Genomic DNA, 27,964 nt, shown 5'->3' on the forward strand with positions numbered 1-27,964 from the left:
GGATCCAGAGATCTCCCCATTCATTGCTCCAATTGTTCTGCTAGATTTATTTCAGGCTGGCAGCTCAGGGGGTATGTCCTTTCTGCTGCAGCTCTTTTACTGTAACTGCCCCACTTTCTAAAAGATTACTGAAGATTTAGTGAGGTGGACTGAGAAATTAGGAAAAGAGCAAACAGCAGGTGGCGCTATACAGAAACATTTTACTGAATAACTCCCTGGCCATGCTGAATTGTTAATTAAACGCAATTACAGAAGTATTCAGATCCAGGTGCTAGTTTGTAAAATGTAGAATATTTTTCATGGCACAACTCTTTTCCTGCTTTCTCGAGCACAGTGATTATATTCTACGAATAATTTACAGGTCGAGAGGTTACTTGCCATTCTGGTCTTGTAGCTTCATTGTCCACAATGGTTCCCAGTGGGGGGTTCTGTAATCCTCGATGAGATTCACTGAAGAACCTGGTGGTGCATCTCTTCCTCACCACAACCACAGTGACCCTAGGGCTAAGGCAGATAATTAGTGCGAGCCTCACAAGTGTTGTATAAACTTTAAAAAGGTTGTAGAAAAAATAATAATTGCTGCTTACTTCCAGAAACAGCGCCACACCTATCCATGGGCTGTGTCTGGTATTGCAACCCTAAGTCAATTAAGTGAGCTGGGTTAATTTTGAGGGAAAACCCCAGAACTTGCCTGTACATCTCCTCCTCACACATGGATGGACCGTCTGGTGTGGAGGACACCATGAATGGAAATGTCCAGACCTGGGCTCTGCACTCAAGTTTCTACATAATGGGAGCAGGCAGTGCCTAGGATCCGCCATGTCTATATGTGATTTTACTCTGCAGGAGATGTGACTACTCAATGATGGTTGGGTTCCCAGCTACAGGGCTCCCCGCCATCAGCATATTATCAGCGAGCCCTTCAAACAAACAGGAACAACCACTCTAAGGGCCCATTAAAAGGGGTGATACACAGGGCAGTGAACCGCTCATTCCCAATCATCGCCCTCTTGTTCAGATGCATTTACATGCCGCAATCACCCCCTCTGTATGGGGGTGACCGACTGTCACTACAAGCGTTCATCCCCATAAAGTTGAATTGCTTGTCGGCGGCAAATCCCAGTCTACACAGGGCGTGACAAATGATGTGTCCTTCCTGAACCTTAATCTAGGCTCACCAAACCCAGAGATGAACCCCGCCAGATGATCAGCTCTGAAAAAACACAACAAAGAGGCATGATTGTGCAATACTCTGCTGGGAGCTGTTTGTGATCTATGTGGGGCCTCCCTGTGGTTGCTGCCTCTCGAGGGTTTTGCTAGCGTTGTGGTACTGTACTGAATTTGTATCTTGAGAAATTGGGGTCGTTCACAAAATTACCGAAAAGGTGGAACGAACTTATACTTTCTATAAGGGTATATTATAGAAGCTCTAAGTTAAAGATTAGAAATATGCATTCGGTCACTTCTGTACGGAGGAAAGTATAATGGATTTGTGCCTCATGGTTTTGTCTTGCAAATACTGATGAAAAATACTGAATGGCTATTTCTTTCCTAGGTGTGCCTGATAGGTGATGCCCATCCCTACTTCTGGAAACCTCGGGAGAACAGTGGTCCTGTGACCTTCCTTTGCCAAGTCCTGATGACTGCATTCTCCATACACCATAACTGAAGTCTGTAGGTGCTCGGCTCTTTCTGCAAGTCCAATAATCTTCAATGAAGAGGGCTGCACAGATGCACAGCCACCTCTCCACTCACTGCACTGTATGGAGAATGCAGCAAACTGGAACAGCTGAATGGGGGGGGATACCACTTTGTATAATCAGCAGAAAGCTACAGAGGATCACTATACAGAGACCAGTCTGTGAAAACAGTGACTGGGCATGTGTGACCACCAGCACTTAGCTCAGCAGGTGGACATTCACAATGCTACATACTGTGAACACCAGATGGCGCCATACTATGCAAGCACACGTGCATCCCTTCACTGGATTGCTTTGCGACATCATGTCAACGGCCAGAGCTGTTTATTATAATCTATGAAATGAGTATGAAATCAATTGATCGGAGAACCCCTTGAAATTTACCCACAAATACATGCTTCCACTACTGCTGCCATACCTGTATGCAGGCCGGGACTGTTTAAAGAAGCCAAGAAGTTGAGGGATTTCATACTGAACAACCATCTGGAGCTGTCCATCTCCAACTCCATCCCGGTAGATGATTATACGGTTGGGCAAGTCGTTATTACATTTTTGCCACTTTTCAATAGCGCCTGAAGTGAAGACACAGAATGACACGACACAAGTAGGTTGTATTAATAGTGAAGTCACCTGGAGGATCATTTGGGGTGCAGTCCAATCTCCTAAATCTCCTCTGACTAATGTAAAGCTTCTGTAATTATACTGTATATTACTAGAGGTATGTCAGAGACATTCGCCATGTCCTGAATTAGGCACGAATGGCTTCAGTACAAAATGTGATTTTATTTTTTTCTAAGAATTTGAGAGCCATTTGCTATTTAGACTGTGCACAAGCTGTATATTTAGTGTCCAGGGCCGGATTGTATCCTTACACTTGTGCACGAGCTGTATATTTAGTGTCCAGGACCGGATTGTATCCTTACACTTGTGCACAAGCTGTATATTTAGTGTCCGGGACCGGATTGTATCCTTACACTTGTGCACAAGCTGTATATTTAGTGTCCAGGACCGGATTGTATCCTTACACTTGTGCACAAGCTGTATATTTAGTGTCTGGGACCGGATTGTATCCTTACACTTGTGCACAAGCTGTATATTTAGTGTCCAGGACCGGATTGTATCCTTACACTTGTGCACAAGCTGTATATTTAGTGTCCAGGACCGGATTGTATCCTTACACTTGTGCACAAGCTGTATATTTAGTGTCTGGGACCGGATTGTATCCTTACACTTGTGCACAAGCTGTATATTTAGTGTCCAGGACCGGATTGTATCCTTACACTTGTGCACAAGCTGTATATTTAGTGTCCAGGACCGGATTGTATCCTTACACTTGTGCACAAGCTGTATATTTAGTGTCTGGGACCGGATTGTATCCTTACACTTGTGCACAAGCTGTATATTTAGTGTCCAGGACCGGATTGTATCCTTACACTTGTGCACGAGCTGTATATTTAGTGTCCAGGACCGGATTGTATCCTTACACTTGTGCACAAGCTGTATGTTTAGTGTCCAGGACCGGATTGTATCCTTACACTTGCGCACGAGCTGTATATTTAGTGTCCAGGACCGGATTGTATCCTTACACTTGTGCACAAGCTGTATATTTAGTGTCCAGGACCGGATTGTATCCTTACACTTGTGCACAAGCTGTATATTTAGTGTCCAGGACCGGATTGTATCCTTACACTTGTGCACAAGCTGTATGTTTAGTGTCCGGGACCGGATTGTATCCTTACACTTGTGCACAAGCTGTATGTTTAGTGTCCGGGACCGGATTGTATCCTTACACTTGTGCACAAGCTGTATATTTAGTGTCCAGGACCGGATTGTATCCTTACACTTGTGCACAAGCTGTATATTTAGTGTCCAGGACCGGATTGTATCCTTACACTTGTGCACAAGCTGTATATTTAGTGTCCAGGACCGGATTGTATCCTTACACTTGTGCACAAGCTGTATATTTAGTGTCCAGGACCGGATTGTATCCTTACACTTGTGCACAAGCTGTATATTTAGTGTCCAGGACCGGATTGTATCCTTACACTTGTGCACAAGCTGTATATTTAGTGTCCAGGACCGGATTGTATCCTTACACTTGTGCACAAGCTGTATGTTTAGTGTCCGGGACCGGATTGTATCCTTACACTTGTGCACAAGCTGTATATTTAGTGTCCAGGACCGGATTGTATCCTTACACTTGTGCACAAGCTGTATATTTAGTGTCCAGGACCGGATTGTATCCTTACACTTGTGCACGAGCTGTATATTTAGTGTCCAGGACCGGATTGTATCCTTACACTTGTGCACAAGCTGTATATTTAGTGTCCAGGACCGGATTGTATCCTTGCACCTGCCTGAGCTAACAGGATAGGATCTGACATAGTCCTCAGCACTGCGCCTGCATACACCCACATTATGGCTGTATGCAAGGATGTCTACAGCCGTTTCTTCTGACCTGGGACTCTACCAGCTAGAGAAGCCACACTTACTATACATGAACACTTCATGACTTCCAATAGTACATAACACTTCCCTTTACCATCAATGTCACTGGAGGGAGTGAATGTTTTCGGAGCTGTTTCCCAGGCGATAACAACTGATAACGACAATGCCTAACTACAGAACATAAAGAGCTCGACATTTGGCAGCCTGGGAAGGCAAATTCCAGGTGAAATGTGATGCTGATAAATGTAAAGTAGTGTACTGTAGCCTCAGCAATAGTATGGCTGCATTCATGGAAATAACAAAACAGGAGAAGATCTTGGGCATACTGGCTCCCAGTAAATTAAAGGGGTATTCAATGAATAGGATATGCTATAAATGTCTGATAGGTGCAGGCTCCACCTCTGACACCCACTCTTGTCTCAAGAATGGGTCCATGTTGAGTTCCTAAAAAAGCCGAGCTGACTTAGCTATTTTCAAAAGTCCTAAAACAGTGAATGGAGAGATGGCCGCACACGTGCACTGGCTCAGCTATCTTTGGAAGTCCAATAGCAGAGAATTGAGAGGACGCTGTGCGGGCACTGTGCCCTCTCTAGTCATGCAGAGCATTGTTCTTGAGACATAAGCAGGTCTTAAAGGTGAGACGGGCACCTATCAGACGTTTATGGCATGTCCTATCGATATGTCACAAATGTCCAGATGGGACAACATTTTTAAGCAGAAGCACTCAATGTCAAGCAGCAGCTGTAAAGGCAAATTAAATTTTAGGGTGCATAAAAAGAGATTAAAACCTGTGATTCACTTCTATGGTCTTGGGCTCCACACAATATTTGTACGCCAGCTTATTTTCCACGTTCCCACTGAGGATTTTGTCCATACAGGTCAGGGTAATATAATGTTCACAAGGACTTACAAGCTCCATGGTAAATAAATAAAGACACAAAGCCTTCCGAGCGCTCTCCTAAGAACAGGGATATGCAGTCCTTGAGAACGGATTATATTTTTCACTTCTTATCTTCATCCTCAGATAGTTGCTGTCTGCCAGTGCTCGTAGAAGCCTGGCTACTTTATTAGATACCTGAGTGGCACAGATTGCCTCTATCAATATATATCGCTCATGAGATCCACGGCTTTATAGTGCAGTTATACCACTGGGTGCACCTAGGAATTGTCACTAAATAGAAGAATACTATGTCACCTCCTGCTGACTATTCTTCTGCATCAGGATCATAAATCTGCAACAATAAATACATGATGTTCGATGCCAAGGTTAGAGACAAAAAGTTTTATGATGTGATTTGGTATTTTTCTTCAGGAGTTTGCAATTGTATATACTGTATATATATACAGCTGGTAATCACTCTTTGGGAGAGGGGGAGGACTCACAGGCTTTCTCTATAAGAGGGCGAGGGAAGCAGGACTCACAGGCTTTTTTGATTGGTTGGGGAATGCATGACTCACAGACTTTATGAGTGGGTCGGGAATTAAGGACTCACAGGCTTTTTCCATAAGTAGGTAGGGAAAGTAGGACTCACAGGCTTTCTCTACAAGTGGGCGAGGAAAGCAGGACTCACAGGCTTTCCCTATAAGTGGGTGGGGGAAGAAGGACTCACAGGCTTTCCCTGTAAGTGGGTGGGGGAAGAAGGACTCATAGGCTTTCCCTATAAGTGGGTGGGGAAAGCAGGACTCACAGGCTTTCCGTATAAGTGGGTGGGGGAAGAAGGACTCACAGGCTTTCCGTATAAGTGAGGGTTGAAGCAGGCCTCACAGGCTTTCACTACAAGTGGGTGATTAAAGCAGGATTCACAGGGTTTCCCTATAAGTAGGTGGAGGAAGCAGGACTCACAGGCTTTGTATATAAGTGGGTGGGGGAAGCAGGATTCACAGGCTTTCCCTATAAGTGGGTGGGGGAAACAGGACTCACAAGCTTTCTCTATAAGTAGGTAGGGGAAGCAGGATTCACACACTTTTTCTATATGTGGGTAGGGAAAGCAGGACTCATGGGCTTTCTCTATAAGTGGACGAGGAAAGCAGGACTCACAGGCTTTCTCTGTAAGGGGGTGAGGGAAGCAGGACTCACAGGCTTTCTCTGTAAGGGGGTGAGGGAAGCAGGACTCACAGGCTTTCTCTGTAAGTGGTGGGGAAGCAGGACTCACAGGCTTTCTCTGTAAGGGGGTGGGGGAAGCAGGACTCACAGGCTTTCTCTGTAAGGGGGTGGGGGAAGCAGGACTCACAGGCTTTCTCTGTAAGTGGTGGGAAAGCAGGACTCACAGGCTTTCTCTGTAAGGGGGTGAGGGAAGCAGGACTCACAGGCTTTCTCTGTAAGTGGTGGGGAAGCAGGACTCACAGGCTTTCTCTGTAAGGGGGTGGGGGAAGCAGGACTCACAGGCTTTCTCTGTAAGGGGGTGAGGGAAGCAGGACTCACAGGCTTTCTTAATAAGGGGGGTGAGAACCAGGATTTCTATATGAGTAGGTGGGGGAAGCAAGACTAATCACAGGACCTGATCCGTTATCAGGAAAAATTTAGAATAACTAAATGGAATATAGCCAAAGAAATCACCGGAAAAAAAACCACTTAACTTACTTATTATTAATACAAATAAAATGATCAAAACTAGACTCTCCCTAATACATTCCTAAAAAACAATGATTCCTGCCTACGTAAGGGAATAGCCATCCCTGACAAGAGAAATTCTACTTTCTTCAAAGTTGTCCCTGTCTTACCCTAATCTGTTAGGAGACAGAGTGGACAAAGGACAGATATACAGAGGGCTCGCAAAAAGTGTAGCATGCGGTCAACAAAAGGTGTACCATTTATGTGGTTACAATTGTGAATATGTGAAAACCACAGGCCACACCAAAAAGATACAAACCATCCTCCTGTAATGAAATACTAGAGAAAAATGTTCCGAACTGTACAAAATGAACAAATGTACTGATATAAATGTATCAACATGGGCGTTTTGCCCCATGTATGCAACCAAGAGGTTCATCAGGGGCACAATCACTGAAACAATGTCTAGTTATGCATAAATAATGCAAATGGCAAAAAAAGAAGCCAAACTGTGACTGAACTAAATTTATTTGTAACATATTGTTGATGCGTTGACAGAAAAGAGATAGTATCTGATAGTAAGTGGTTGATGTACCAAAATCCTATTGACCAAAAAAACATCAAGCCAAGAGGGATATAAATAATACTTAAAGGAAGGAATCAAGACTCACAGGCTTTTCTTATAAGGACGTGGGGGCAGCAGGACTCACATGCTTTGTCTATAAGTGGGTGGGGGAAACAGGACTCATGCTTTATCTATAAGTAGGTGGGGAAGCAGGACTCACAGGCCTTCTCTATAAGTGGGTGGGGAAGCAGGACTCACAGGCTTTATCTATAAGTAGGTGGGGAAGCAGAACTCACAGGCCTTCTCTATAAGTAGGTGAGGAAAGCAGGACTCACAGGCTCTCTGTAAGTGGGTGGGGGAAGCAGGACTCACAGGCTTTCTCTATAAGTGGGTGGGGGAAGCAGGACTCACAGGCTTTCTCTATAAGTGGGTGGGGGAAGCAGGACTCACAGGCCTTCTCTATAAGTAGGTGAGGGAAGCAGGACTCACAGGCTCTCTGTAAGTGGGTGGGGGAAGCAGAACTCAGGCTTTCTCAATAAGTGGGTGAGGGAAGCAGGACTCAGGCTTTCTCTATAAGTTGGTGAGGGAAGCAGGACTCACAGGCCTTCTCTATAAGTAGGTGAGGGAAGCAGGACTCACAGGCTTTCTCTATAAGTGGGTGGGGGAAGCAGGACTCACAGGCCTTCTCTATAAGTAGGTGAGGGAAGCAGGACTCACAGGCTCTCTGTAAGTGGGTGGGGGAAGCAGGACTCAGGCTTTCTCTATAAGTGGGTGGGGGAAGCAGGACTCACATGCCTTCTCTATAAGTAGGTGGGAGAAGCAGGACTCACAGGCTCTCTGTAAGTGGGTGGGGGAAGCAGGACTCAGGCTTTCTCTATAAGTGGGTGGGGGAAGCAGGACTCAGGCTTTCTCTATAAGTGGGTGGGGGAAGCAGGACTCAGGCCTTCTCTATAAGTAGGTGAGGAAAGCAGGACTCACAGGCTCTCTGTAAGTGGGTGGGGGAAGCAGGACTCACAGGCTTTCTCTATAAGTGGGTGGGGGAAGCAGGACTCACAGGCTTTCTCTATAAGTGGGTGGGGGAAGCAGGACTCACAGGCCTTCTCTATAAGTAGGTGAGGGAAGCAGGACTCACAGGCTCTCTGTAAGTGGGTGGGGGAAGCAGAACTCAGGCTTTCTCAATAAGTGGGTGAGGGAAGCAGGACTCAGGCTTTCTCTATAAGTTGGTGAGGGAAGCAGGACTCACAGGCCTTCTCTATAAGTAGGTGAGGGAAGCAGGACTCACAGGCTTTCTCTATAAGTGGGTGGGGGAAGCAGGACTCACAGGCCTTCTCTATAAGTAGGTGAGGGAAGCAGGACTCACAGGCTCTCTGTAAGTGGGTGGGGGAAGCAGGACTCAGGCTTTCTCTATAAGTGGGTGGGGGAAGCAGGACTCACATGCCTTCTCTATAAGTAGGTGGGAGAAGCAGGACTCACAGGCTCTCTGTAAGTGGGTGGGGGAAGCAGGACTCAGGCTTTCTCTATAAGTGGGTGGGGGAAGCAGGACTCAGGCTTTCTCTATAAGTGGGTGAGGGAGGCAGGACTCACAGGCTCTCTCTGTAAGTGGGTGGGGGAAGCAGGACTCACAAGCTTTATCTATAAGTAGGCAGGGGAAGCAGGACTCATAGCATTTCTCTATAAGTGTATAAGGGAATCAGGACTTATAGGCCTTTTTTTAAGACAGACTTTATGTACAATTTTTGAACTTTGTATCTTCTGTGTCTTCCTCCAGATGATGTTGCCTTTCCCTGTACTGATGTCTTTTAATCATGAATTTAACTCTGTAATAAAGTTTTGTATTTGATTTGCAAGCGGTCTGGTATTGCTTTATAGGCATTTTTTCCTCCCTATAAGTGGGCGAGGATTGTAGGACTCACAGGCTCTCTCTATAAATGGGTGTGGAAAGAAAGACTCTTGAGACCAAAACCTTGCAAACAACACAAGGATTACTACCTTTCTCTTGTTTTCTTCCATACCCATCTGGCAAATGACTGAAGGGGCCTTAGCATATCTGGTCTTTCAGGAGACAGAGAAGTGTGGAAGGGCTTCTGCTGCAGCCTGTTGCATTACAGCCACAGACAAGTCCAATCTAAGGTTTGTGAAAATGGGGCGGATGACTGATCTCCTATTATTTATACTATTTATACAATTTTTTGCAGCATGTCCTTTTAGATACAGGTTGTACTCATTTTTTCCGTTGACAGCAATGTGAAAACTCATAATACTGGACTATGAAAATAACATGTTAAGAAATGTGCCCGTCATATACAGTAGTTCCAGGAACATTTCCTAAAATTGCATATTTGAAATCAAACTGCAGACATTGGTTTTCAGGTTGCGTTAGATTAAAATTCTGTTCCATCCTGCCGGAGTGTGCCTGTAGAAGGAATATTGATGTATGTGGTGTATGCACCCACAAGACATTATGCAGATTAATTGTAAACATGTTTTTGCTGCCTATTTTGCTGTCTGATATTTTAAGACTGATTAATACACGGCGAGAACTATCTGCCAATCTTAGCAGTTCCAGGCCTGGCGGCTAAAATTACCTTTCATGCAAACTTTCAAGCAATCAGCAAAATCTGTTCCTGTTTTCTGAATGATGCACTGTGAAAACCACCTGAAAAAAGAAAAATATAGAGATAAAACAGCAGCGGAGCTGAAATTTCACAAGCTCTGTTCACGAAGCGAGCGGAATTATCTGTGATATTAAATGGCCTAAAGTGTAGAAAACAACTATCTGGCAGAACTGATATTCCGTTACTTCCCAAAACTGGCACTTAGGAAAAGAAAAATAGAAAAAGATTCTGAAGTGCGTAAGCAAAAAAAAAAGTTCTCGCGTAACTGACAGCCAGATTTATTATCTGCACATAAAGGGCATCTGTCAGCAGATTTGCACCTATGACACTGTCTGACCTGTCACCAGGGCTGTGGAGTCGAGGAGTCGGAGGCAATTTTGGGTACCTGGAGTCGGAGTCGGCAAAAAATTAACCGACTCCGACTCCTACTAGATTTAAATTGGAATAAAATAAAAAAAACAAGTTTAAATGTCCCAATTCACAAAAAGTTATAATTAATTACCGTATTTTTCGCCCTATAAGACGCACCTGCCCATAAGACGCACCTAGGTTTTTGAGGAGGAAAATAAGAAAAAATTTTTTTTTAACCAAAAGGTGCATCTGTGGATGGCACTGTTATGGGGATCTGTGGATGGCACTGTTATGGGGGCATCTGTGGATGGCACTGTTATGGGGGCATCTGTGGGTGGCACTGTTATGGGGGCATCTGTGGGTGGCACTGTTATGGGGGCATCTGTGGATGGCACTGTTATGGGGGCATATGTGGATGGCACTGTTATGGGGGCATATGTGGATGGCACTGTTATGGGGGATCATTGTGGGGGCATCTGTGGATGACACATATATAGCATCTTATCTTATGTGTCATCCACAGATCCCCCCCATAACAGTGTCCCTGTGTAGTGAATGGGGGCCGGCATCTGTTTCTGTAATGGCAGCGGGGCCCCGGTGCCTGCTTCATTTATAAAGTGGGCGGAGCAGCGGGTGACGTAGTGAGCTACGCTACAAGCGCCCACCCGGCCTCCTGACTGCCAAGAAGTTAGTAGTAAGTAGTACAGCGCTAGATTTAAGATGATTGGAATACTTTAACAATACCCACAAGTTAGATATGATTACCATATACTACAGTGAGCGGGGCCCGGTGTAGTAGAATACAGTGACTGCGCCGGGCCCCGCTGCCATTACAGAAACAGATGCCGGCCCCCAGCCCCTCCTCCCTCTCAGCCTATTCACCGGACGGTCGCAGCATTCGCCCCCCAAAAGACGCACTGCTATGTTCCCCTCACTTTTGCGAAAAATACGGTACTTCTCTACTGTAAGAATAAAGGCCAATGCATGCAGTGCATCACGTTACCGCAAAACGAACACGTTAAGTGACCGTGAAGAAGCATGCATTTCATATGCTTCACTATATGGCACCACGCAACGCACAGTTAAGGAGCGGCAATACTTATACTTTCCATTGTGTTGTGTTCCGCTGTTACAGGGAACGCAACGCCCATGGTTAACCTAGCCTCTCACTGATAACTGATTAAGTAACTATGTTTTTTGCAGGACTAGAGACACTTGTATAAGTGAAGGGAATGGATAGTCAGCTAAGGATATAAAAAGGCTATAAAAAACTTGTAAACTCAGATTGTTAGCTTAAACTTTAAACATGACTATGGGATTCTACTTGGGAAATCATGTTTTAAAATAAATGCCCCTTCCCCGATCCCCCCACTGCCCTATCTTCAGCAGAAGATCAGCACACAAAGGAGAAGGCAGCGGCTTCCTAGCCAGTAGTTCTGTGGTAATGACATGTATGTTGCCTTTCTTTCCTTCAAGGAATGTATAAAACACATTCACATATTAAATACAGAGGAGTCGGAAGTAACAAAAACTGAGGAGTCGGAGTCGGACCATTTATCTACCGACTCCACAGCCCTGCCTGTCACATGTGCACTTGGCAGCTGAAGATATCTGTGTTGGTCCCATGTTCATATGTTCCCGCATTGCTGACAAAAATGAAGTTTTTATATATGCAAATTAGCCTCTAGGAGCAACGGGGGCGTTACCATTACACCTAGAGGCTCAGCTCTCTCTGCAATTGCCGCACCCTCTGCACTTTGATTGACAGGGGCAGGCAGACACCATCACCTAGCCCTGTCAATCAAAGTGGATAGGGTGTGGCAGTTGCAGAGAGAGCAGAGCCTGTAGGTGTAACGGCAATGTCCTCATTGCTCCTAGAGGCTCATTTGCATACATTAAAAGGTCACTTTTCTCAGCAATGCGGACACATATAAACATGGGACCAACACAGATGCCTTCAGCTGCCAAAAGCACATGTAACAGGTCAGCCAGTGTCATAGGTGCGAATCTGCTGACAGATGCCCTTTAAAGGCGATTGTCAAAGTGTTTTTACAAAAATCACAGGCCGCAAAGGTCATGTGCTGGTATGACTCAACATCAACAAGATATACAGGGAGCTACCATTCTATTTGCATTAATACCCTGGGTAAGAAATTTAAAGGATACCTGTCATCAACTTTATTCTGACCTCACTGAGGGCAGCATAAAGTAGTGACTGACGAGCTGAATGTCATTCATAAGCTAAACTTAAAGGATATAAACCTTTGGGTCAATTTTTTTTAGTCATTGCATTGTACTCATTTTGAGCCAAAAATCATTTTTACATTGGCCTTCATTACAAATATGGAACCTTTTTCTCTGTACAGGTCTGAGATGCTCTACTAGAGGGATCTTAAATTTTCTCTCTGCTTCCTCACCCAGCTAATCTGATGGGCTCTTTATCTCTGAAATTATAAACACTTATTATAGCTCAGTTCTTATCTTACTGATAAAAATGTGGCTTAAAGGGAGTCTGTCACTTACCTGACCGGTTTCAAACAGGTGACATTGTTCAGTGGGGCACAAAGACATGACACAGATGTTACCCGTGTTTAGTTCTTCAGATGCTTCAAATCACCCAAAAAGTCGTTTTTATCATATGCTAATGAGCTGTCGCAAGTGCCCAGGGGCAGAGAGTTTTCTGAAAGTGCCCAAGTTCCCCTGCCTAACTCGCGCCTAACTCCGCCCCTCAGTAAGCTCAGGCAGCCCTGTGACATCATATTTCCCTATAGGCTGTTCGCGCATCACTGCCGGGCCCGGGCATGCGCAGTGTTCTGCCCACTGTGGGCAGAGGCACAGAGATATGCAGTGCGCATGCGCCAATTTCACGCCAGTAACTTGCGCATGCACACTCCATATCCCTGTCCCTTTGCCCACAGTGGGCAGAACACTGCGCATGCCCGGGCCCGGCAGTGATGCGCGAACAGCCTATAGGGAAATATGATGTCACAGGGCTGGCCTGAGCTTACTGAGGGGCGCAGTTAGGCACGAGTGAGGCGGGGAACTTGGGCACTTTCAGAAAACTCTCCGCCCCTGGGCACTTGCGACGGCTCATTAGCATATAATATAAAAAAAAACTACTTTTTGGGCGATTTGAAGCATCTGAAGAACTAAACACGGGTAACATCTGTGTCATGTCTTTGTGCCCCACTGAACAATGTGATCTGTTTGAAACCGGTCAGGTAGGTGACAGACTCCCTTTAAATAAGTGTTTAGGACCTCTCAGTGGTTTAGACCTAAGGTTATTAGATGACGGACACAAAGTGACAGTAGGATGCGCACAGCTAGACAAACAGTTAACCCTTTGTGACAGAACTGCTCAATATTTTTAAGAAAGACCAATAAAATAAAAAAAGTAGCCCAAAATGAGCAAAATGCAATCATAATTTTTTTTTTCCTTCGAAGGTGTACATAGCCTTAAAAGGGATTATCTAGGAAAAGATATTTATGACTTATCCTCAGGAAAGGTCATCAGTATCAGATCTGCAGGGGTGCAACACCTGGGACCCCCGCCGATCAGCTGTTAGAAGCTCCCTTGAGGAACACAGCCTCTTCCTAGGCCAGTGACATCACTGTACATCGGTCCATGGCCTAGCTGCAGCTCATCCCTATTCAAATCAATGGGTCTGAGCTGCAGTACCAGAGCACTGGTGAGCACAGTGGCTCCTTGGAACAGCTGATCGGCTTGGATGGCGGGACTCAGACCCCCATCGATGTGATAATGATGACCCATCCTGAGGATGTCATCTTTTCCAGGATAACCCATTTAAGTGGTTGCTGAGAACCAGCTTTATAATCATTGCATCCTGGGCCTGGAAAAGAGTCATGGCTGTCTGAGAAGAGTCATGGTTATTCATAAGCTTCTGCTCTGCCTAACTGATGATTGACAGTTCTCTCTCAGGGAAAAAACTAAGGAGCAGATTGCCAATCATCAGCAGGTGGCCAGAGAGCAAGCACTCCTGAAGGGCTATGACTCTTGTGATTATGATGCACCAGTGAAATCAGCAGAACGGGCAGCATAAAGCTGATGACAGGTTCCCTTTAAAAGCTCCAGACAAGCCCTCTGTGGTTTCCAGTGCCATCCATCTGGACACTGCGTCAAGAAAAAACACATCCTTGGCTTGGCGCAGCGATTAACCACGTATGCAAGAAATGCTATGAAACGCTAAAAAACGGGAGGCAGAACTAGACTGGCTGCCGGTGTCCTTTTGGTGCGGACTTTGTGCCAAATTCCACTAGCAAAAAATTCTGTGTGAACGCAGGACCTGCCAAAACTTGTGTTCCCTTATCTGCCCATTGTTCAGTGACAGGCATTTCTAGAGCTAAAGATCAGATTACACTACCATATCCCTAGCAACAAAGATGTCAGATACCGAGGTCTGCATAATGGTGCTCAGTGGAGAAAGGAGCGCTCTAATCCATGGTTGTAAATGGATGTATTCGGTGTGCACACTTACTTGGTTAGTCTTGAATTTGTGCTGGCCACAAAGCCCACGACTGTATGAGACTTATTGATGGCGTCCTTGTTGACATCGATCCCGATCACCATCAGAGACTTGAGCTACGAGAACATAAGTGACATTTAGTTATACAGTAATACAGGGACGTCTCCCGGTCTCAGGGAAGGTCAGAAGCTTACAGGGATCTCTACCGCCCACAGCTCTCCTCCGGTTTTACAGATGATCTGCAGGGCGATTTTACTGGCGACGCTCATGAGCATGTGCTGCTTGTTCAGGGTACGGTTCTGCACACACTGGCTCGGGACCGGCTGTTCCAGGCTGAGGTACTTTTTTATGGAATCGTAGTTGTCTTTGGACTGGGAGGGCAGAATGCAAAACACCTGCATGAAACAAAAGGGAAGAGGGTAAAAATGCTATATATAAGGGGCGGCCGCAGGAACCCGCATGCAGGTTACTGCTTATTGCCAGGCTGCCCCTGTGCCTGCCATGTGAAACAATAGCAAGTATAGGTGCAGCCTGGCAACCAGCGGTAATCAGCATGCGATATGGGCGCCCTAAGACTTTGTCTTGATTTCATGAGTGAGTTCCTCAGTCTGTTTGTGGACTTTCACAATGTGTGAACAAGTTTTTTAAAAGTGATGGCCAATCCTCAGGATCCATCACTGTGACAGGTAGGGGTCCAGCACCCTGCACCCCCACCGAACAGTCGTTTCACAGTAGCTGGTGGTTCCGAGGCCTGAATTTCAAAGCCTCGTCCGCCATGTAATGGAGCAATTCTCTCATTCCAGCTTTGTCCAATACACAGTGGACAGAGCTGTGCAGTTCCTGCGCTGGATCTACTGCAGAAGAGCTGATTATTTAGATTGTTAAGCCTTTTAATCCTTAAAATTTATGGCCTTGTAGACACAGCAACATTTGAAGTTTTTTTTCTCAACATAGCCGGATGAAATAGTTTTTTTTTTTTTGCAGGACGGACTGTATTTCCTAATGGCACAGTTTTGGCATTAATATAAAGTATTAAAAAACTTTTATAAATGTTCTTGTTTTGGGGGGGAAATTGAAAAAAAGTCTGAATTCCTCAATATTTTGGGTGTAATTTTTCGGTGTTTATTAAATTTTTCCGTGAGATTTATTTTTGTGATGTTTTCATTGTTAACATTTTTATAAAATGTTTTACATCGTCCAGGTTAACTCATGTGATACTTGCATATATCGGAGGCAGCTATACCAAAAATGTGTTTTTGTATTGTTTTTTTTTGCACATAGAACATTTTTTAGGGTGAAAACATTTTTCTTTCCTTATTTTAATTTTATTTCTAAACATTTAGTCCCACTAGGGGACTAGGCCCTGCTATCACTTAACCGCTCATATAATGCACTGAAATACCTCTGTGTATTATGCCTGTGTCAGTGTAACCCCGACAAGCATCCTATTAGGCCCTGCTTCTGTCATAGCCTAATAGATGTGTAAAGATGACATTATTTAGGGTGCCATTGTAAAGCTTCCAGCTCCCATAAAAACCCATTGGCATCTTGAGATTGCGTAGTGTGGGGGTATAGCAGGGTATGTGCCAAGTGGACATCGCCAAAGGGCTAAAAAAAAAAAAAGGGGGTGTATTTTACCCTTTTATTGCCCCTTGATAACATACTAAATGTACTTTATCACACCTGTTGTAAAATATTCTGACATTTAAAGGCTATGTACACCTTTGGGGGCATTTTTTTTATTATTGCATTGTACTCATTTTGCGCTAAAAATATATTTTTTAATTGGTTACAAATATAGAGCCTTTTTTGTACAGGGCTGAGATGCTGTAATAGAGGGATCTGAATTTACTCTCTGCTCCGTCAGGCAGGAAGCTGACAGGCTCCTTATCTCTGCTCTCAGACCTTATAAACGCTCATTATATATCTTACTGATAAGACTGTGGCTTAAATAAGTGTTTATGACCTCTTAGTAATTTAGCGATAAGGGTTATTAGATGACCGGCACAAAGTGAACGTAGGATGAACACAGCTAGACAGTTAACTCCGTGACAGAATGGCTCAATATTTTTTAATAAAGACCAATTGAAAAAATGTTTTTTAGCCCTAAATGAGTAAAATGCAATAAAAAAAAAAATTCCTCCGAAGGTGAACATAGCCTCCAAAGCCTGGATCATTTCTTGGACTCATACTTGTGCCTTTTGATACTTAGTGCACGATTCCCTTACTGTAGGCATATGTACACAGTTTTGTTTCATCCGTTTAATTTGTAAACTGTATCTTTTCTATAAAACAAGTTGAAGAAAAAAAGGAAACAAACTTTGCAAATAGTCTGAAATATGCTACCGTTTTGTGTATACAGCTCCTGTGAAGACATATGTGCTCCTGATCAAGGCAAATGCTGCAAACAAACTATACTACTCCAGCCACACACAGCACATTGTACATACACTCATCAGACTTCTGACCTGCGTTATCACAGCGGTAAAGCCGTGCCAGTGTGACAGAAAGGACACCTACCAACCATCCTGTTTACTATGTGTCGCAAATGTGCCTGAAAGTGGGTATTACTGGGAGGTTTCGTGGGCGTTTCTAGGAAGATTATGAGTGGTGATTAAAATGTATCATTAACAGGAATGCAAATTTTGGGAGGGGGGTCACAGGCCTGCAGGCTATAAGCAGGAGGATGTCCACATAGCTTCACGCATAAAGGAGCTTACTCCATACAAAGTGGAGTAAGCAGTTTTAGTGATACATGTAGTTAAAAATCAGTCTATGTCCCTCCTGAGGTCCACAAGCTGACAGCTCATGTGTCTTATCTCTGATCTCCTGACCTCATAAACACTCATTTAAGACACATTCTTACAGTTTGATAAGCATTTAGCTATAATGAGCGTTTATGAGGTGGTCCTATCAGTGATTGTATACACAGTCATCAGGATAAGGCTGTCAATCACTGATAGCTCCGCCTCCTTAACTTCAAAGCATAGAATGAGCACGAATTTAAATGAATAAATTACAAGTTATCCTGAATTTTTTTCTATAAAACTATATATCAGTCTGCTCAGCTTCTCTGCTCTATAACACACTGCCTGCAGATTAATTCACATTTTCATGGTGACGGGTTCCCTTAAATATCTGATCTGTGGGGGTCTGATCCCTGGCATGCCAGTCTCCTTAGAGCATACCAAGCACAGAGCCATACATTATACAGTGGCTGTTACTGTTATTGCAGCCCAGGCCCATGCACCTCAATGCTGCACACATGCCATTTGACTAATGAACACTGCCCTAGGAAGAGGCTGCAGTCCTCACTGGATGATAGGCCATCAATATGTGAATCCCATAAAGTCTTTTTAAAGGCTTAGTACACCATTCTTTCTTTATTATTTCATTGCATTCATTTTGAGCAAAAAAAATAGTTTTTCAATTGGTCTTTAACCACCTCAGCCCCCTTAGCTTAAACACCCTTAATGACCAGGCCACTTTTTACACTTCTGCACTACACTACTTTTACCGTTTATTGCTCGGTCATGCAACTTACCACCCAAATGAATTTTACCTCCTTTTCTTCTCACTAATAGAGTATTCATTTGGTGGTATTTCATTGCTGCTGACATTTTTACTTTTTTTGTTATTAATCGAAATTTAACAAAATTTTTGAAAAAAAATGACATTTTTCACTTTCAGTTGTAATTTTTTTTTAAAAAAAACGACAGCCATATATAATTTTTTCTCTAAATTTATTGTTCTACATGTCTTTGATAAAAAAAAAATGTTTGGGTAAAAAAAAAATGGTTTGCGTAAAAGTTATAGCGTTTACAATCTATGGTACAAAAATGAGAATTTCCGCTTTTTGAAGCAGTTCTGACTTTCTGAGCACCTGTCATGTTTCCTGAGGTTCTACAATGCCCAGACAGTAGAAAAACCCCCACAAATAACCCCATTTCGGAAAGTAGACACCCTAAGGTATTCGCTGATGGGCATAGTGAGTTCATAGAACTTTTTATTTTTTGTCACAAGTTAGCGGAAAATGATGATTTTTTTATTTTTTATACAAAGTCTCATATTCCACTAACTTGGGACATAAAATAAAAACTTCCATGAACTCACTATGCCCATCACGAAATACCTTGGGGTGTCTTCTTTCCAAAATGGGGTCACTTGTGGGGTAGTTATACTGCCCTGGCATTTTAGGGGCCCCAATGTGTGGGAAGTAGTTTGAAATCAAAATGTGAAAAAAATGCCCTGTGAAATCCGAAAGGTGCTCTTTGGAATTTGGGCCCCTTTGCCCACCTAGGCTGCAAAAAAGTGTCACACATCTGGTATCGCCGTACTCAGGAGAAGTTGGGCAATGTGTTTTGGGGTGTTATTTTACATATACCCATGCTGGGTGAGATAAATATCTCGGTCAAATGCCAACTTTGTATAAAAAAATGGGAAAAGTTGTCTTTTGCCGAGATATTTCTCTCACCCAGCATGGGTATATGTAAAAAGACACCCCAAAACACATTGCCCTACTTCTTCTGAGTACAACGATACCAGATGTGTGACACTTTTTTGCAGCCTAGGTGGACAAATGGGCCCACATTCCAAAGAGCACCTTTCGGATTTCACAGGCCATTTTTTACAGATTTTGATTTCAAACTACTTCTCATGCATTAGGGCCCCTAAAATGCCAGGGCAGTATAACTACCCCACAAGTGACCCCATTTTGGAAAGAAGACACCCCAAGGTATTTCGTGATGGGCATAGTGAGTTAATGGAAGTTTTTATTTTTTGTCACAAGTTAGTGGAATATGAGACTTTGTATAAAAAAATAAATGAAAAAAAATCATCGTTTTCCGCTAACTTGTGACAAAAAATAAAAAATTCTAGGAACTCGCCATGCCCCTCATGGAATACCTTGGGGTGTCTTCTTTCCAAAATGGGGTCACTTGTGGGGTAGTTATACTGCCCTGGCATTTTAGGGGCCCTAATGCGTGAGAAGTAGTTTGAAATCAAAATCTGTAAAAAATGCCCTGTGAAATCCGAAAGGTGTTCTTTGGAATGTGGGCCCATTTGCCCACCTAGGCTGCAAAAAAGTGTCACACATCTGGTATCGCCGTACTCAAAAGAAGTAGGGCAATGTGTTTTGGGATGTCTTTTTACATATACCCATGCTGGGTGAGAGAAATATCTCGGCAAAAGACAACTTTTCCCATTTTTTTATACAAAGTTGGCATTTGACCAAGATATTTATCTCACCCAGCATGGGTATATGTAAAATGACACCCCAAAACACATTGCCCAACTTCTCCTGAGTACGGCGATACCAGATGTGTGACACTTTTTTGCAGCCTAGATGCGCAAAGGGGCCCTAATTCCTTTTATGAGGGCATTTTTAGACATTTGGATCCCAGACTTCTTCTCACGCTTTAGGGCCCCTAAAATGCCAGGGCAGTATAAATACCCCACATGTGACCCCATTTTGGAAAGAAGACACCCCAAGGTATTCAATGAGGGGCATGGCGAGTTCATCGAATTTTTTTTTTTTGGCACAAGTTAGCGGAAATAGATTTTTTTTTGTTTTTTTCTCACAAAGTTTCCCTTTCCGCTAACTTGGGACAAAAATTTCAATCTTTCATGGACTCAATATGCCCCTCATGGAATACCTTGGGGTGTCTTCTTTCCGAAATGGGGTCACATGTGGGGTATTTATACTGCCCTGGCATTTTAGGGGCCCTAAAGTGTGAGAAGAAGTCTGGAATATAAATGTCTAAAAAATTTTACGCATTTGGATTCCGTGAGGGGTATGGTGAGTTCATGTGAGATTTTATTTTTTGACACAAGTTAGTGGAATATGAGACTTTGTAAGAAAAAAATAAATAAATAAATAAAATTCCGCTAACTTGGGCCAAAAAAATGTCTGAATGGAGCCTTACAGGGGGGTGATCAATGACAGGGGGGTGATCAGGGAGTGTATATGGGGTTATCACCCCCCTGTAAGGCTCCATTCAGACATCCGTATGTGTTTTGCGGATCCGCGGTGTCCGTGTTTTGCGGATCCACAAAACACATACGGACGTCTGAATGGAGCCTTACAGGGGGGTGATCAATGACAGGGGGGTGATCAGGGAGTCTATATGGGGTGATCACCCCCCTGTCATTGATCACCCCCCTGTAAGGCTCCATTCAGACGTCCGCATGTGTTTTGCGGATCAGATCCATGTATCCGTAAAAAACATACGGACGTCTGAATGGAGCCTTACAGGGGGGTGATCAATGACAGGGGGGTGATCAATGACAGGGGGTGATCAGGGAGTCTATAAGGGGTGCTCACCCCCCTGTAAGGCTCCATTCAGACGTCAGTATGTGTTTTGCGGATCCGATCCATGGATCCGCAAAACACATACGGACCTCTGAATGGAGCCAGCCTTACAAGGGGGTAATCAATGACAGGGGGGTGATCAGGGAGTCTATATGGGGTGATCACCCCCCTGTAAGGCTCCATTCAGACGTCCGTATGTGTTTTGCGGATCCGATTCATGGATCCGTGGATCCGCAAAACACATACGGACCTCTGAATGGAGCCAGCCTTACAAGGGGGTGATCAGGGAGTCTATATGGGGTGATCACCCCCCTGTAAGGCTCCATTCAGACGTCCGTATGTGTTTTGCGGATCCGATCCATGGATCCGCAAAACACATACGGACCTCTGAATGGAGCCAGCCTTACAAGGGGGTGATCAGGGAGTCTATATGGGGTGATCACCCCCCTGTAAGGCTCCATTCAGACGTCAGTATGTGTTTTGCGGATCCGATCCATGGATCCGCAAAACACATACGGACCTCTGAATGGAGCCAGCCTTACAAGGGGGTGATCAATGACAGGGGGGTGATCAGGGAGTCTATATGGGGTGATCACCCCCCTGTAAGGCTCCATTCAGACGTCTGTATGTGTTTTGCGGATCCGATCCATGTATCCGTGGATCCGTAAAAACATACGGACGTCTGACTGGAGCCTTACAGGGGGGTGATCAATGACAGGGGGGTGATCAGCCCCCTGTAAGGCTCCATTCAGATGTCCGTATGTGTTTTGTGCATCCGAGCCATGTATCCGTGGATCTGTAAAAAACATACGGATGTCTGAATGGAGCTTTACAGGGGGGTGATCAATGACAGGGGGGTGATCAGGGAGTCTATATGGGGTGATCAGGGGTTAATAAGTGATGGGGGGGGGGTGTAGTGTAGTGGTGTTTGGTGCTACTTATTACTGAGCTGCCTGTGTCCTCTGGTGGTCGATCCAAGCAAAAGGGACCACCAGAGGACCAGGTAGCAGGTATATTAGACGCTGTTATCAAAACAGCGTCTAATATACCTGTTAGGGGTTAAAAAAATCGCATCTACAGCCTGCCAGCGAATGATCGCCGCTGGCAGGCTGTAGATCCACTCGCTCACCTTCCGATCCTGTGAACGTGCGCGCCTGTGTGCGTGCGTTCACAGGAAATCTCGCGTCTCGCGAGATGACGCATAAATGGGTGACTCTGCCTGGAGCTGCCGCCTCCGGAACGCGATCCTGCGTTAGGCGGTCTGGAGGCGGTTAATAATTTTTTTTAACCCCTTTCTCTGTACAGGCTTGAGATTCTCTAGTAGTAGGCTCTGTATTTTTAGGGTGCCTTCACACGCGGCAGATTTTGTTGAAGAAATTTCTGCAACTGAAAATCAGTTCCATTCATCTGGATGGAGCAGTTTTAGGAGGAAGCACATGGGTTTCTTCAAACCCCATTCAGGTGAATCGAGCTGAATGTTCTGCAACAAAATCTGCCCCGTGTGAAGGCTCTGTTCCGTCAGGCAGCTTTTATCGCTGATCTCTAACTTCATAAACACTCGTCATAACTCAGTCCTTATCTTACTGACAAGAATGTGGCTTGAATAAGTGTTTATGACCTCTTGGTAAGGGTTATTAGATGACCGGCACAAAGTGAAAGTATGGTTCGCACAGCTAGAAAAACTGTTAACCTTTTGTGACAGAACGGCTCAATATTTTTAATAAAGACCAATTGAAAAAAATATTTTTAGCTTTAAATGATTAAATTCAATCATAAAAAAAAAAACCTGAAGGTGTACATGGCCTTTAAGTCACTCTGACCGGTGGATATGAACAAGGAGGACAGCATACACAGGGTCCTGTCATGCTTCCTAAGAAGCTGACCTCATGAATATTCACCTCATAAGATGGCTGCCGTCATAGCTTCAGCAACTGAAGCATGGAAGATGAAGACTTGAATTAATTCCATTGTAATTAAACCTTTTGTGGATTTATTACTTAAAATGTTAACATTAACAAAGGCTGGGGTTTGATTTCCGCCGGTTCCACTAATGATGCCGCATTAGCGCAGCGTTATGATCGGGCTGCCATGTTGATTTATCCTTTTCTTAATCAGAGCCTCTTCTGTAATGATGCTGACAATAAAGCGGCAGTTTTTTTTTTTTAAATGGCGCATTTGTTCATTCTGCCTCTGGTTTAATATGTGCGAGATTATCTGGCGGAATATTATTACGTATCACTAGGACTTTTGCGGCTGACTGAAGCAGCTATAATCAGGCAGAACAAAATACCTCATTGTCTTTACTGAGGAAGTGTTTCTAAATCAAGCAATTTGGGTGTTAGGAAGCAATAAGAACCAAAATAAAAATGACAAAACGACTAATACCGCAATGCTGCTTAAAGGGACACTAAACCTAAAAATGAATGAGGGTGAAAAGGACATAGAAAGAAACGATTTACCGATCTGTCACTATCTAAGCGCTTGGAGCTGTTTTTGGAGAAATCTGGCACCGAAAACAGTCGTCCCTTTTTTCTGATTACTTCCATTTTCAGCTATGGCCTAAGGGGGTGGAGTCTCGCTACAGAGCACGATCTGAACTATTAGCTGCAGTAATGCGTGAGTAATGCTGAAAACAAGGAGTCCGCTGTTAGTGCTCATAGCTGCGCTGAAATACACTGTCAGGACTGCTGTGCATGCGCACAGGAGTCCTCTCCATTATGTCAGCACGGCACAGCAGTCCTGACTGTGTATTTAAGTGCAGCGTTGAGTGCTGACAGTGGGGGAATGGGGGCAGCAGAAAATACTGGCAATTTGGACTTGTCATGTGCAGTACTACTTATGTATTACTGCAGAATAGTCCAGAATCATGGTGACAGATTCCCTTTTCTGAAAGTTGATAAATTCCTTCTTTGAAAATAGACATAATTCACTCACTTTAGACTTGTTTTGACCTTTTTCCGGTACCTGATGTCATGTACTCACCTGGTTGCGCTCCTGTGACGAGTCTAGCTCTATCGCTGCGGCAAACAGCCCTGCTGACAGTGGAGCTGGTCTGCTTATCAGGGAGCAAGGACGCTGGGTCAGTCGGGTATTTAAACAGGCAACCACTAGCCACAGGTGCCTGTGATTTGGTCTTCTTGCCTCAAACAAACACTTAGGGTGCATTCACACGACCGTGTTTTGCGATGAGCAAATTGAGGATCCACAAAACACGGATATCGGCCATGTGCGTTCCGCATTTTGCCGGCGCTATATAGAAAATGCATATTCTTGTCCGCCAAGACAAGAATAAGACATGCTCTATATTTTTTGCTGCGGTACGGAACAATGGATGCGGACAGCACACCGTGTGCTGTACGCATTTTTGCGGCCTCATAGAAATTAATACAGTCGTGTGAATCAACCCTTAGTTTGTGATTGGATTAGTTTGGATTCCTGGACTTTTTGACCCTCTTCCTGTTAGTGACGTTGTTTCTGATTACTCATTTAGACATTAGCTCCTGGTTTTGACACTGCTTAGTATATTAATTTGCGTTTGTTTTTTCTTGGTTCTGATGGTGTTCTTTGGTATTGACTGACTTCTCCTTTTTGTCTCCCCTAAGTAGGTCCTGCGCACTTAGGTCATGGACCGTCGCCCAGTTGGGAACTGCCGTTTAGGGTGAATCGTCCAAGTAGGTAGGGACAGTGGTGTCGGTGGAGGTCAGGTCTGCACTATTCCGTACCTTACGTGACACCCAATGCCCCAGGGGGGGTGTAACTTCTTTACATGGTGAAGATCTGGTATTGGGGAGCGTCAGCTCAGCAGACTTCAGCCCCGAACTACAGTTCTCCGAGTGTAATTTTCTTGCCTGGTTAGAGGCTGCCCAGTACACTTACTTTCACAAAATGTTTTCCCCAATGTAGGCATGCTCAAAGTGCTGTTTCTCATAGCCCATGCTTCGCTAAAGAAATCAGCGGGTCTAGATCACGTGATAGATGCAGCGGAAAATGGGAGATCGTTGACATGATCAAAATCGGAATCACCGGATCAGTGAGTTCATTGAAAATAAAGAATATTATAAATATGTATAACTTTCATAGTTAGTTTGGGGAATGTACCTTTGTAAGGGTGAACAATTTGTATATATTAAAACATCATTTTTCTCAGCAATGCGGACGCATATGGACATGGGACCAACACAGATGCTTTCAGCTGCCAAGTGCACATGTAACAGGTCAGCCAGTATAAAATAAAGGGCAGAATGTGTTAAAAAAAAGAATTATTACTTGCTGATCCTCCCGCTACTGCTGACTTCCAACATTTAATGGGTCCAATGATGACATTTCCTGCCATGTAACTGTGGGTCGGTTGGGACCATGATGTGGAAGGAGCAGGGACCTGGTAAATGTCAGCGGCAGGGTATCAGTGAGGTGAGTAATGATCCTTTTTTTTACCTATTCTGCTTCATGTATAAAAAAATTTAATCCTGGTACCTTAAGTCTCGCCATATCTGTATATCAGCTAAAAGGGGGAAGAATATCATTCCTTCTTCCAAACATATTATTTGACATCTATTATTAGTTGAAGGGGTACCCCCCTCCACCTTATTGCTGCTATTTGTTCTACTAGAGCCTAGGGAAATTGTATAGCTATGGAAATTGTCACCGCTCCAGACACAGACACATATCTACTTTATTAAATCCCTAGCAGAAGGACCCGGCTTCGCTCGGGTATATTTAATCTATTTCATTTAATGTTTCTGTGTGTCGTTAAAAGATATCGACAGTATCCCCCATAACAGTGACCTCTACAGCACCCCGCCCCTTTAACAGTGAACTCCACAGTCCCCCACCCCACCCCTTAACACTGACCCCCCACTTTAAAATGGGACCTCCACATCAGCCAATCCCCTTAACTTTAACCTTCACAGCAGCAGCAGCTTTAACAGTGAGTTTTACAGCACCCCACTCCCTTGACAGTGACCTCCTCAGGGGCCCGCACCCTTAACATTGACCTCCACAGTACCCCGCTGCTTTAACAGTGACCACACAGTACCCTGCTGCCTTAACAGTGACCTCCACAGCAGTTGCCCCTTTAATAGTGGCCCCTGCTCCCTTAACAGGGACCTCCACAGTGTCCGCCCCTTTAACAGGGCACTCCACAGCGGCCTGCCCCCTTAACAGTAACATCTAGAGTGAACGCCTCTTTAACAGTGACCTCCACAGTGCCCGCCCCTTTAACAGTGACCTCCACAGCACCCTGCCCCTTTAATGCTAGGGCTACACGACGACATGTGTTGCCCAACATTTTGTCTCAACAATTTTTATAATGATAGGCTATGGTGTCGCCCTGCGACATGTGACATGCTGCGACTGCGACACAACAGTTGCAAAAAATCCATCCAAGATGGATTTTTCTGGGACTGTCGCAGTCGCAGTGCAAAACCATAGACTATCATTATCAAAAATGTAGCAGTGTAGTTGTGCCCTATGTGTTGTGCGACTTATTGTCGTTGTGTAGACCTAGCCTAAAGCTGACCTACAGCAGTGAAGAAAAATGGCTGGGGAAACCTGGAGTAAAACTGTGTGTATGTGGAGACTAAGGGCCTGCGAGCTTCTATTGGCTGATAAGGGACATGTGACCCTGTGTATGGCAGTTGGGATATGAAGAGAAAGACTTGCAGGCTTGTATTGGCTAATGCAGGTCATTTTTTGGGAATATCTCAGCAACGGTACGTCCTAGAGAGCTGAGACACCACAAGATTTCTTTCCAGGTAGCAAGAGATGTGTATACCAAGTTTTGTTGAAATCGATGGTTGCGTTTTTGAGTGATCCCGGAACATACGTCCTTCTTTATATACAGTACAGACCAAAAGTTTGGACACACCTTCTCATTCAAAGAGTTTTCTTTATTTTCATGACTATGAAAATTGTAGATTTACACTGAAGGCATCAAAACTATGAATTAACACATGTGGAATTATATACATAACAAACAAGTGTGAAACAACTGAAAATATGTCATATTCTAGGTTCTTCAAAGTAGCCACCTTTTGCTTTGATTACTGCTTTGCATACTCTTGGCATTCTCTTGATGAGCTTCAAGAGGTAGACCCCTGAAATGGTTTTCACTTCACAGGTGTGCCCTGTCAGGTTTAATAAGTGGGATTTCTTGCCTTATAAATGGGGTTGGGACCATCAGTTGCGTTGAGGAGAAGTCAGGTGGATACACAGCTGATAGTCCTACTGAATAGACTGTTAGAATTTGTATTATGGCAAGAAAAAAGCAGCTTATTATGGCAAGAAAAAAGCAGCTAACTAAAGAAAAACGAGTGGCCATCATTACTTTAAGAAATGAAGGTCAGTCAGTCAGCCGAAAAATTGGGAAAACTTTGAAAGTAAGGGCTATTTGACCATGAAGGAGAGTGATGGGGTGCTGCGCCAGATGACCTGGCCTCCACAGTCACCGGACCTGAACCCAATCGAGATGGTTTGGGGTGAGCAGAGTGAAGGCAAAAGGGCCAACAAGTGCTAAGCATCTCTGGGAACTCCTTCAAGACTGTTGGAAGACCATTTCAGGGGACTACCTCTTGAAGCTCATCAAGAGAATGCCAAGAGTGTGCAAAGCAGTAATCAGAGCAAAAGGTGGCTACTTTGAAGAACCTAGAATATGACATATTTTCAGTTGTTTCACACTTGTTTGTTATGTATATATTTCCACATGTGTTAATTCATAGTTTTGATGCCTTCATAGTCATGAAAATAAAGAAAACTCTTTGAATGAGAAGGTGTGTCCAAACTTTTGGTCTGTACTGTATATAGATTGCATTCCCCAAGAAATAATATTTTCTTACAACTCTGTGTTGTGTGTTTCCTCTGTTATTCCTCCTGGAAATCTATGAACAAACTGACAACTGGGTGTTACCATTCCACTGTGACCCTAGACACCCTAGCACAGTCA

At 44.2% G+C, this 27,964-nt stretch overlaps 1 protein-coding gene across 1 annotated transcript in view; it reads right to left on the reverse strand.

Moving 5' to 3' along the window:
* Positions 1-27,964, reverse strand: part of PIWIL4 (piwi like RNA-mediated gene silencing 4) — a 323,109-nt gene that overhangs the window by 13,313 nt on the left and 281,832 nt on the right. The window contains exons 14-18 of the mRNA XM_040422480.1: positions 14,909-15,109; positions 14,727-14,830; positions 9,850-9,920; positions 2,119-2,272; positions 379-504 (exon numbers count right to left, since the gene is read on the reverse strand). Of these exons, the coding sequence (XP_040278414.1) occupies positions 379-504; positions 2,119-2,272; positions 9,850-9,920; positions 14,727-14,830; positions 14,909-15,109 (656 nt within the window). The remainder of the gene's footprint in view (positions 1-378; positions 505-2,118; positions 2,273-9,849; positions 9,921-14,726; positions 14,831-14,908; positions 15,110-27,964) is intronic.

Source organism: Bufo bufo, chromosome 3 (genome assembly GCF_905171765.1).
Source record: "Bufo bufo chromosome 3, aBufBuf1.1, whole genome shotgun sequence".
NCBI classification, from domain to species: Eukaryota; Metazoa; Chordata; class Amphibia; order Anura; family Bufonidae; genus Bufo; species Bufo bufo.